Genomic DNA, 11,483 nt, shown 5'->3' on the forward strand with positions numbered 1-11,483 from the left:
GCTGGATTTTGAAGTCCTCGTGAAAAACATTCCTCACAATATTTGCTAACTAAGCAATCAACAGCAAAAAAGTAAAGATTTTTGAGGTTCCATACAGAATGATCTGCAGTATTATTTTACACAAATGGTGCTGATTTCATTTTTGGTATCTGAAAACATTAATCATACCCCTCAAGCTTTTCCACATTTTGTCACCACTGTCATATTTTTAAAGATTTAGGACACCCAGATCATAGATGAACTTATAAGTCTGAGTATAGCCTTTCTTAGATTTATAAACATTCCCCCGTCTCCACATTAGATGCTGTAGGGACCAAACAGGTAAACCTGTAAGAGCCCTTGGCAATACTGTGGCTTCTCATTCCTAAAACCTGCTTTGTAAGATGATTTAACAGCTTAGAGTTTATCATAAACATGTTTTCTCAGCTTTTCCTGCTCTGAAGCATTTCCCTCAGGAAACATTTATTGCTACGGTAAAAACAGAGGTTTCTCAGTAACATTTAAATTCACAAAGAGTAAAAAAAAAAAAAAAAAAAAAGCCCATGAAAAAGTGACCCAATTCAGATGTGCGATCGTTAATCATCAACGTTTAGCATTATGCTTCGGTTAATGCACCCTTTTAACTTGTCACGTTATATTTCTCATGTACACACTGCTTGCTTTACACTTGGAGATATTTCTCCTCTTGTCCTTGCTTCCCTGCTCTGCAGCTCTGCATGCTCGTACAAAAGAAGCACACATTTGCCACATCGACAACTTTGATGCAAGTGTCAAGAGTTAGTTCTGCCAGCTAAGCAGCATGACAGAAATGTGATCCTGCCCCTGGCTACTCAACCTTGGCCAATACCGGTAACCCTAAACTTAAATGAATCCGAGCAGAGAGGGGTGCTGGATTAGGTTTATCGTCATAGGGGATGAAACGCAGAGAAGAGGAGAGGGCATGCAGAGTTAAGAGAAGCAGCGGGAATGACGTGGGGAGACTCGGAATGATGTGCAGGTACAGTAAATCTCTGTGGGTCATAAATTCTGGATAAAAAAAAGACCGGATGTAATAAATTTTTCATTCGCTCGGCTCCATACTCTAAATCTCCACACTATTTGGTACAGTGGGGCGAAATCCTAATCAAACATTGCTGTCGGACAGCAAATGTAATGAACTTTCGTTCCCCTCAAAATTAACTTTCAGTATAGTTTCGGTAAAGTGTATTTTTTTAGTTGCCTCCTCAGAATTTGCATTTAAAGAACCACGCTTGCAACAAAAGTAATCTCGTATGTGGTTACATTTTAGAAAACGTACATTCGAAACACTGCTGACATAGAGCGACCCAGCTTGGGTCAAATGTGGACCGGTCCAGTCCTGAGCTGGTTTTACACCACAAGATTGGGCTCTAGGTCTGACCCAACATACAGAACCTAAACATAGGTTAATAAAAATTATAATCTGCATAAGAAAACAAGTAATATGTTGGTTAAATTAAGTTTAAGTCAGTGTTACTTATTTTTTAAATGAACTGTATACTGTCTTATAAGCCTTTTAATAATAAACAGGTGAATCTGAATACCAAAATTCATTCTCGGTTTAAAATGCAGTATGACATAATGCATATTTTTGCCCTAGAAGGCACATCTTTGCTTATAACTCCAAAGTGACATTAATAAACAATGCAATGGAATTTAAATGACAAATAAATATATAGCTGCTTGATTTGTAAATACTGAGTTTTATTGCCAACTGCTACCTCTTATTACATACACAATAAAACTTTTATTTAAACAAACAAAAAAAAAAGCAGTTTAAAATTGTTGCTTTGTACGCAATACTACATAAATATTGCAGTGAATAGTCTATTCTGGGTGTTTGATCAGTTTTGTGGTCAAAGTGTGAATATTATTATACAGATTTGGCCAGCTATGCTGATCATGAACTTTGATTTAAAACCCACGTGAATTAACAAACAAAGCACTAACCAGAAAAACACCCAAAGGGATCCATTGTCACTTTGGACAGTTTTCATATATTTACAGCTCTCTCAGCTCTCAAGTAGATAAAAGATAAATGTTAGAATTGTACTTTACTAGATTTCTCTCAGAAAGCTAGGTTTTACACAGCATGCTACCATTTCCTGGAAAATAAAACAAAAAAGACATTCCCACTGTGTTTTTGTTTTCATTTGTCCTTTCAAGGCCAGTATGAACCACCGCAAATAAAAACATTGTATCCCAACACTGAGTGTTTGACTCAATTACTAATCTTTAAATGATAGTCAATTAATGTTATAGTAATTATAAGGTCTGAATTTCCCTTCCCAAAATAGCCATATCACAAGCTTTTCCCCCAGTGCATGTTAAAGACCTGCTTGTCAGTACAGTTAGCAGAAAAATAATGATAGGGATTACTTTGAAACCTCTGTAGAGAAGCTCTTATATTTCTTCCTCTGCTGCTAATGAACACAATTAGGAATGAAACTGAGCTCATTTTAAGCTAAATTGAACCTCATTTGCCTCTTGGCCTCATGGGAGTCTCGCCCCTCAGCAGTGTGGAAAGACCAGCTTGGACATCACTTCTTCACTTTCCCCATATTTTCTCTGCTCTTTGGCTGAGCTGTGAAAATCAATTCACCTTCACATGCGTAAGGATTTTATTGAATATTCCAACGCATTTTAAAGCAACATGTTTCTCACTGTTCCATGAATAATGAACAGTCACGTTTTCTTTTTAATGTCTACTCAAACCTTCGTGTTTTTTGAGATTCTCAAACCTCCATTCAATTGAATTATGTGCCTGTTTACACTAAAGGTTTTTCTTTTCTACTGTCGCCACGAAGTTCATGACTTAATCCACTGTTGCCACATATTAACTCCAAATGAGGGATTGCTGCAAAGTCAATGCCTTGATCCAAGGCATTGACTTTGCTTAATGAAATCATAAATTCTGTTCCCAAGCAGAAAATTCTGAAAGGGAACGTCCAGCCATCCGTTTAATTTAAACTCAAGAACACTAGGATTATGCAGCAAAATGATAATCCAGACCCCATCAGCAAGTCTACCTCTGGGTGTTTTTAGAGTGATTTGATCTTGTTTGAAGTATGACTGAGTTAATGTACAGTAGTGTGACATCCAACTGAGTTGATTTAAAACAATTGTGCAAGTAAGAGTGAACCAAAGTTCTTTCACACGTTTCTCCACACAGATTTAAGAGACTCGTTGCTCACGGAAATTCTTGATAGTAGCTGCAAAAGGTTTAGGGGGAAATTACTTTTTTGCATATTTTGATAGTTTTTTCCCCTTAGCATATTAAATCATCAGTTGAAAACTACTTGTATTTACTAGAAAAGTGTGCAATGCTACAAAAAAGTAGAAACAAATTTTTAACGGGGCAAATACTTTTTTTCACTATCTTGTACAAGATTGGACTTTTTTTTTTTAATTGAACAACTGAAACAAGAAATCACCTGATGGTATTCAAATGGTTCAAGATCCGGTTGTGTGCTTCATATGCAGCTGAAGGTTCCGCTCATAAAAATAAACCTTTGAAATAAGGAAACTAGCAAAAATAAAGAATCAGTATTGGGACTCTTCGTTACTCTCCTCCCTCCCTCCCTGCCTCTCCTTCTCCTCTCTCTCCTCTCCAGTCAATGCGTTGAGGCAGCAGCAGGAATCCTGCGTGTGGTTCAGTGACTGGAGGAAAGCAGCAGCAGCAGCAGAAGGAGCAGGATACATCCCAAACCGAGCTGACCTGACTAACACGATGGAGGCTGTGAGAACCGTGGCTTGCCTGTACCTGCTGGTGGGCGTCTCGCTCCAGGTGGACGCGAAAAGTGGGAAGGAGACGGCGAGAGTCGGGAATTTCATGGAAGATGAGCAATGGCTGTCAACCATCTCTCAGTACAGCCGTAAGACCAAACACTGGAATCGCTTCAGAGACGTGAGTGCCGTATTTTCTTCTGCCTTTATAGCTCCGCACTGGCGCTTTGGATGCACCTGGTGGGGTAAAGCCGCAAAGTTCACTCTCACCCAAAACTACACACACAACACTGCGTTTTAATCCGCATTAGTCGCTACGAAAAAAATGTTTAGAGATGATAATTTTCATCTTTTTAGACATGACTGCAAGTCCTAATAAGCGCGCGCTCCCATGTCCGCGCCCCTCCGAACTAATGAATGTGATGGTTTTACGCACTTTTACCCTTTTTACATATATAAAAGATACTATATACAAAGTGTGACATAAATGTAAACTGGAGACATCATACATCATACGTCTTTCTCTCATTTTTGACGTCAGAAGATGCATTCTCCCCCTTTGAGCCTAGATTTTCTAGAACCACCTTTAGTCCTAAGTTGTAAAGCTGCCAGACGTTTGAAAGTAAGGTAATTTTATTTATATAGCACATTTTCAGCAACAGGGCAATTCAAAGTGCTTTACATGAGTTAAAAGGAAATACAAACAAAATAACCAAAGGAAAAGAGGAAAGGACACATTAAGGCAGATGGCAACATTCAGACAAAATAAAGGGGCAAAACTAAGACATGAGTGAAGGCGGCCATGAAACTAGGTGGCTGTGGCCCCTGGCATAGTCCGATAGAGGTGTTTGTTATTGAGGAGTGATGTCCTTGGGAGTGCTCAGCTCCACAGCTCCATGGAAACAGGAGGGGGTGAGGTGGGAAGAGCGTTGTGTTTACATATCTTCAARGAGATTAGAAATATGCAGCCCTTCCAAGGCCACATGGGGAAAGCCAATTCAGAAACAGAATGTCTTAGGTCGGGAAGATTATAAGTTTCAATCTTCTCTAAAGTCTCTCTGATACATCTCAGTTCCCAATCATCCAAATTAGTTTGGTCTTCCACTGAGCCGAATCTAGCAACTTCTACAAGATTGATTCCAACTCGTTAGTGAGTTTTAGAGTCTTCGTCTCTGTCCACACCAACAGTCTGAGTGTTCGCTAGTTCGGCCAAGTCCGTCACAAATTTGTCAATAATCCAGGAATCCACAAGCTCCAAACAGCAGAAATCCTGTTATATTGAATAAATCCAGGGTGAATCCTGCCGGGTGTGTCCCCGCAGGACAAGAGTGCTCTCCTGTGCCCAGACTTCTCGTCGAAAATTTCATCAATTGCATTGAGAGATCGGTTGACCAGATCCATAATTTGTAGATTTGGATGATGTGCAAAGAGGCTCCAAAAATATAGAAAAAGACAGGACAAAAACAGAGGAAGCAGGGCAGGCGTGGGCAGGGACAAAAGGCATGGGCAGAGGAAAAAAGCGTCCACCTTCATCGAGAGCAAGAGAGAAAGTATTGAGGTATGTCTCTGCCAGTTAAGGCCATTTACAACTGATATTTTGTTAATTCTTTGTAAAATCCGATTGGAAGATCAGTTTCTTTAAAAAGCACTTATCAGGTTTTTCCAGATAGACCTGATTCCCAATTGAATTCCCAATTACACTTGAATATGGGTGTCTGGACACAGAACATGTAAGAAAATCATATAAAAACAATCGAAAGGTAGAAAGAACTTGCTAGGTTAAGTTATGCTGTCACTTATTTTTACCTGAAATCTTCTAATGTAATGACTGAATTGACTTGTATGTTACTGTGTTTAAGTGTTTTGAGAGAAGCATTTTTTTTTCTTAGGAACCATAAACCCATCTCAGTATTTCAGGGTGTATAGTCTGATGTAAGGTGACCTCAGTGTGACAAAAGACCGACGAATCCGTGGCATAAACTTCATGTTTAAGATCTCTTTGGAGAAGCCGGTGAGCAGTCTAAAATCCGTGCAAGCCTCCACCTTAACACCCAGCAGCTGTTTGATCTCACTGCTGGGAAATATCAGCTCAGGCAGATAGTCTTATCAGTGTCGGCCAGAGAAAATTTCCAGCGTCTTCTACCGCCTTCGGTGCTACGTGAGGGTGCTCGCGATGTCCGCACAACTGGGTCTCAAGAGAGTTTGTAATTGAATCGCAAATCTCAGCCACCAAGCAAATTTGCATATCACCCCTCCCGGTGCTCGAAGCGGTGTGCCTCACCTGTCTGTTTGGATGAGTGTTTGGCGAACTGAAGGGTTGAACAGATTTGGGATGAGGCCTCATGGTGGGGGCTTCTGGCAGCATGCCCACCCACAATATCCTGAGTACATTTGTTCTTGGCTGTAAAATTTACCTCTAGTCCACTTCAAATTAGAAAAGGCAAACAGGATTTTCTTCTGGAACATTTTGACCGAGGCTGAGTGGGTCAGACCATTTATTGTCCTTAATGAATATCGTAGGTTTAAGAGGGAGTGCTTGTACAGCTGTATCTCAGCAAATTACAATATCATTAAAAAGTTAACGTCTTCTAGCAAATGAGCTCAGAAAAAGTGAAACTCATCTATTGTATACACTGAGGCCTATATTTCAAGTGTTTCATTTAACATTAACATTTTGTAATGAGTTGAATTGTGAGTTGTTATTGTCATTAAGCCATAATCATTGAAATTAACTGGAATAAAGTGAATCTATGAGTTTTCCGTTTTGAATTTTGTCACTGAAATAAATAAATATCAAATCTCTGATTATATTTTAGTTTATTGAGAAGCTCCTTTGTTTTTGAATCAGGAACTAGTTAGCAAATATCACACACCCTGGTCAAGATATTCCTTATATACAATGTTTGGTAGGACTTTAACTTACAATTTACTTTGCAGTGTTTAAAAAAAATGAGAAAGATTTTAAATGGGTGTGAAATTCATCCAACTAAAATGTTAAAATAAATGAATATAACACTTAAGACCATGAAAATTCTGCTTTAACCTCATGATTTTCGAGTATCTTGCTGGATAATATGACACACTCTATGGCAATTAGAGAAAATCCTAATGATTTTTAAGAGGTTGTCAGATTAAATTGACTTTAGTACATCCGGAATCCAACAGACTCTCCTAAATGTCAAATAATAATTAAACAAAACCCCTCTGTTGATTAGTTTCATTAAAGTTTTATTAATCTACAGCGAATTTCCTTTGAAAAGTCACGGATGCGATAGGTTTTTGAATGTCAACGTCTTTGGTGAAATGCTGCACTGTAGCATCATGACCTCTTGTTCGGGAAATGGTGGCATTTCAGTCAAGAAAAGTTTTTAAAAAAATCCATCTTCGTTATCAAACAAAACGGAAAGGAAGAAAAAGGAGAAGGGTTGACTGCAGCATATGTGGAGATGTGATGCTGTGAACAGATGGGAGTGCTAGCTTGCGCTCAGACAGGACTGTAATCTGCTGTCCGGGGCATTGAAATACTCCGTCTGAAATGTGAAGGTTGCATTTGTTTACCTTCTCGATAAATACGAGGTGTGAAAAACAGATGGATTTGTACCTACATGAAATGAAGACAGGATTTTAAAAAAGTCCTTGTTGACATGACATGATAAATACAGCACATCCATCCGTCTGTCCGTCCAAAAGTAGAGCTGCTCTGCCTCTACCTACAACTCTTCACTCAGAGGCAGTTATAGGGTCTGCAACTGAAGATCTTATAACTGCTATGAAGTGCCTAGTCTTAAGAATGAATGCAGTCTCATTCATTTTTAAATGCTGTATATAACTATTTGACAGTTGTCTGCTTTGTATGGTATATCTGAGTGAACCTGCTAAGAAGCTCTCACACCATTGCTCAAATAAATTGCTGTGTTGTTTTTTTTATTCAGCCAGATTCTCCCATCTCTCTGAGCATTGCAGATAGGGACCTCATTAAGAAGCTCTGCAGACTCTTAGCCCACTAAAGAGCACTGTTTAAGATTTCCACCTGCCAGGGTTGAGTCCTGGTCAGTGCCAGCCATGGTTTTACTGGTGGAAATGTAGAAGATGTTTTTTCAGCTGGCTACTGTTTTCCTTTAGATATTAAAATTAATTACTGATGTTATTTCTCTGTTATTGGTGCACGGAAATAACTTGATTTGTAGTTTTATTAACTTTACTCTGGTGGTTTTGTCTGCCTCTTCGCAAAGCAAATATTGTAGCATGACATATTATCTCTGCATTGTCACTTGTTCCAGCCGTATATGGAGAATAATAACAGTGCATTGATTTTGGATTGAAACAATTCAAAGTACATAGGCTTTCATATATCTCAGCTACATGTTGAGATGTTTGGAAGATGCATAAACCAGTTCCGTTTCTCTTGTCCTGTCTAACTGTCTACAACAGTTTAAGCGCTAGACCAGAGCTGATAAACTGATTCATTTTGTAACATTGAATTGTTTTTCGAGCCTTTCTCCGTTCCAACTGTTATTTCTTCTGGATCAGCAAAGACTTGGCATGGTTTCTGGGTTCTAAAGTCAATGATTTACTAGACGAAACAGATGGTTATTTTTTTTCAACAAAACAGTTTCAGTTCTTTTCCAAGGCTTGCTGTGGAGCAATTTCAGAAATTTCTAACACTTTTTCAAGCTCCCGAAGAAGTGTTATTTCTTCTGAAACACATTGCCTACCAACATCAAATTAAATGATTAAATTATCTTATTTCTATTCCACTCAAATTATGGAATGCCAGTGTCTGAAGTTTAGTCACGTTATTTTGTCTCATTTCGTTAAGTGTATTCAATTTTAATTTGCATATATTTGCACATGGTTTACTGCTTAGTCACTCAATTATTTCATAATGATATAAAAACTGTAGGGATTTTTAACTTTTGCAACAGTTAGACATCATTAACAACCTCAATTATATAGGTTGCCTGGCCGAGTCCAACGGGATCATTTTACTTACTTTTGCCCTTGTTGTCATTTTAAGGTCGAGAACAATTTGGCTTTGGGTTTTCATTGGTGCCTCCACGTCCAGATTAATGAAATCATAAGGTTGTCCAGTTTTATTATATTGTTTAGAAAATAAATATACTCTGAAATATAAATGAAGCATTAATATTGTTTTTTTTAATTAAAAAAGGGTTGATTCACTAACACTAACTCTGATATTTAAACTTCTTAGGAAACAGAAATTACTCGTTATTATGCGTTCCAGTGAAAAGCCGCTTCAAGGCCAAAGTGTTGTGCCAAACATTATTCCACTGAATTCTCTCATGTCCTGTGAAAGTCACTAATTAACTCCCAATTAAACACCCATAACCAACCTGCTTCATACGCATTATTTATGGCACGCTCCTATAAACGAGACATCATCAGCGGCTCGTTCACTGACCCTTCAACAGGTCACTCCTGATTGAAGTCTTGATAAATGGAGGAACAGGGACGGCTCTATTTTCCAGCAAATAAGATGTTGCTGCATCTTGACAGTGAGCTCGTTCAGCTCAAAGAGCCGCTGTCAGTAGAGGGTTTTCAGCTCTCGTAATCATCCTCCACCATTTATTAGCTTCCCGCAGGATTTATGCTTCAGTGCTAATGGCCACTGTAATTACAGATATGAAAAGTTAGAGCACGGAGGATGTATGCGATTATGTGAATATTATGAGGCCTCTTTCCAGTTTTGATAGAGTGCCGCATCGCCGGGTGGAAATTATGTTTGGGGAGAAAACCGTGACACTTAAATAAGCGGATAGCTATCTGAAGATCGACCCGTCAAACTTTCAGTTTTCACACGCAAAAGAGAGGGAAAGAGAAGGAGATACTGCTGTCTTTCCACCACACGTGTGGGTGGCTCTTAATTGAGTATAAACAATGCTTTGTGTTGCTCCTGTAGAGAAGTTCCCCCCTCCAGATAGCAATTTATGTCGCTCAAAAAAATACAAAAAACTTGTAAAAGTATTCATACTCCTTAAACCTTTCCAATTTTTGTCACATAACAACAAATTTCAATTTATGTATTTGGCCAATTGTGAGAAAATTGTTTGTTGTAATAGGAAAACATCTTTGTAGAGTAATACATTTCCTAATTGAGCTGACATTAGTGTGGAGGCACACAAATCAGCAGCAGAATTAGCAGCAGCAGTGACGGCCTGAGTTCCATCTTTTTCAGCTGCTAACTTCGATGTGAGTTTCTGAAAATGTCGGGCTGAATAATTAGCTGTTCCAAGGCTCTTCTTCTGGCTCCATTGTTCATGCATTATTTATAGTGGCATCTGCCTGAGTTGTCTCTGTACTCGTGAAGCTCCCCTCTACGCCTTGCTGCAGGCAGAGTGATAAATACTGCCTCTCTGTGAATCTGTCTTCGCTTATAGCTGGCATGACGGCACACCCAAGATTCGATAGATGATCCAGAATTTTGACAAACAAACAGAACTGTTTTATTGCTTTCTCACTAGCTGGTGATGAAACAATGAATTGTTTTTTAGCCTTTTTCACGAACTTTGCAGGGCTTTCTGAGGGGCAGTCAGTTAAATGCTTAGCATTGGAAATCACAGTGCAGAGCTGAAAATAAAGTCAATTGAAACGACATTTACTCTTTTCACGTTTTGTTCTTACTTGTCTCTAACTCAGTAAAACAAAATAAGTAGTAGAAGTAATCCTAAATGTAACAGAAAAGAAAAAATAATAAAGTCTCTCAAATACAGCAAATGAGAGCAAAATATTTCATTCATCCACACTCAGTCAGCTTGATCAGTTGAGCAAGTTTCTTCTTGATAAAAATGTTTATTATTTTTCATACATCATCAAAGGTTACTAGCAGACAAAAGAATCATCCATCATACATCAGGAAACAAAAAAAAATCTAGTTAATAAAGCAATATTGGCTGCATGGGATGTAAATGTAATCTGAAATAATATTCTTTGACATGATAATGCTGATAATTTTAGAGCCTTTAATATGACCCCAATGCATCATAAGAATGAGGTAAAATGAAGAACACAGATTTGCATAAAAGGCCTCACAGTTTATCCTCAGGTGAACGTGGATGATTGTTATTAAAGGTCAGTGCAGTCCTCCGGTATGCGGTTCCCTGTATTTCAGGTGTTTTTATTATTAGCTTTCTGATTTGAAGGTGCCCTGCACATATCCATGTTCTGATGAATTCCCCTTGGGTGAATGTAATTTAGAGCGGCACAGTTGTACCTCATTGGAAGGAGGAGATTTGTAGGAATTGTGGTCTGTGTAACTGTTACGTCTGGGTGCAGTTCACATGAGTGTGACTTTAATGTAACGACACAGAGGAACATCACATTTAGATTTTGTTTGCCTAAGCATGCACAAATTATTATATCCATACTGCATTCTGATGCAGATTCTCTTGTGTGACCTTAAGCAGGCCTCCTCTGTGCCTGATTTAAAACAAATCTTCAAAGAAGACTGGGCCATAATTCATCCGCAGCTACCCATAAATCATTGCCAGTCTATGCAAATGCTTGATAGCAGTTGTTGCTGCCAGGGGAGGTACAGCCTTTAATTAGCTTTTGGAGGATTTAACTTCTTTACGTACAGACAGATTGACTTAGACTTCTTGTTTCTGGTAATAAACGAAATCATCATTTGAAACAGATTCTCTTACTTAGATGATCTTTTTCTGTTTGTCAAATTTGTTTAATGATTTGAAAACTGTTGGTAAAACAGAATAAATGAATAT

General features: G+C 38.4%; 1 protein-coding gene across 2 annotated transcripts in view; it reads left to right on the forward strand.

Moving 5' to 3' along the window:
• LOC103481456 (SPARC (osteonectin), cwcv and kazal like domains proteoglycan 2) overlaps positions 1-11,483 on the forward strand; it is a 68,003-nt gene that overhangs the window by 22,476 nt on the left and 34,044 nt on the right. The window contains exon 2 of one of the 2 annotated variants that reach the window (XM_008436902.2): positions 3,633-3,925. In XM_008436902.2, coding sequence (XP_008435124.1) covers positions 3,749-3,925 — 177 coding nt within the window. In that variant the 5' untranslated portion in view covers positions 3,633-3,748. Of the gene's footprint in view, positions 1-3,621; positions 3,926-11,483 lie in introns of those variants that run through there. The other variant, XM_017310809.1, reaches the window with a different exon arrangement.

This window comes from Poecilia reticulata, linkage group LG19, assembly GCF_000633615.1.
Source record: "Poecilia reticulata strain Guanapo linkage group LG19, Guppy_female_1.0+MT, whole genome shotgun sequence".
NCBI lineage: Eukaryota > Metazoa > Chordata > Actinopteri > Cyprinodontiformes > Poeciliidae > Poecilia > Poecilia reticulata.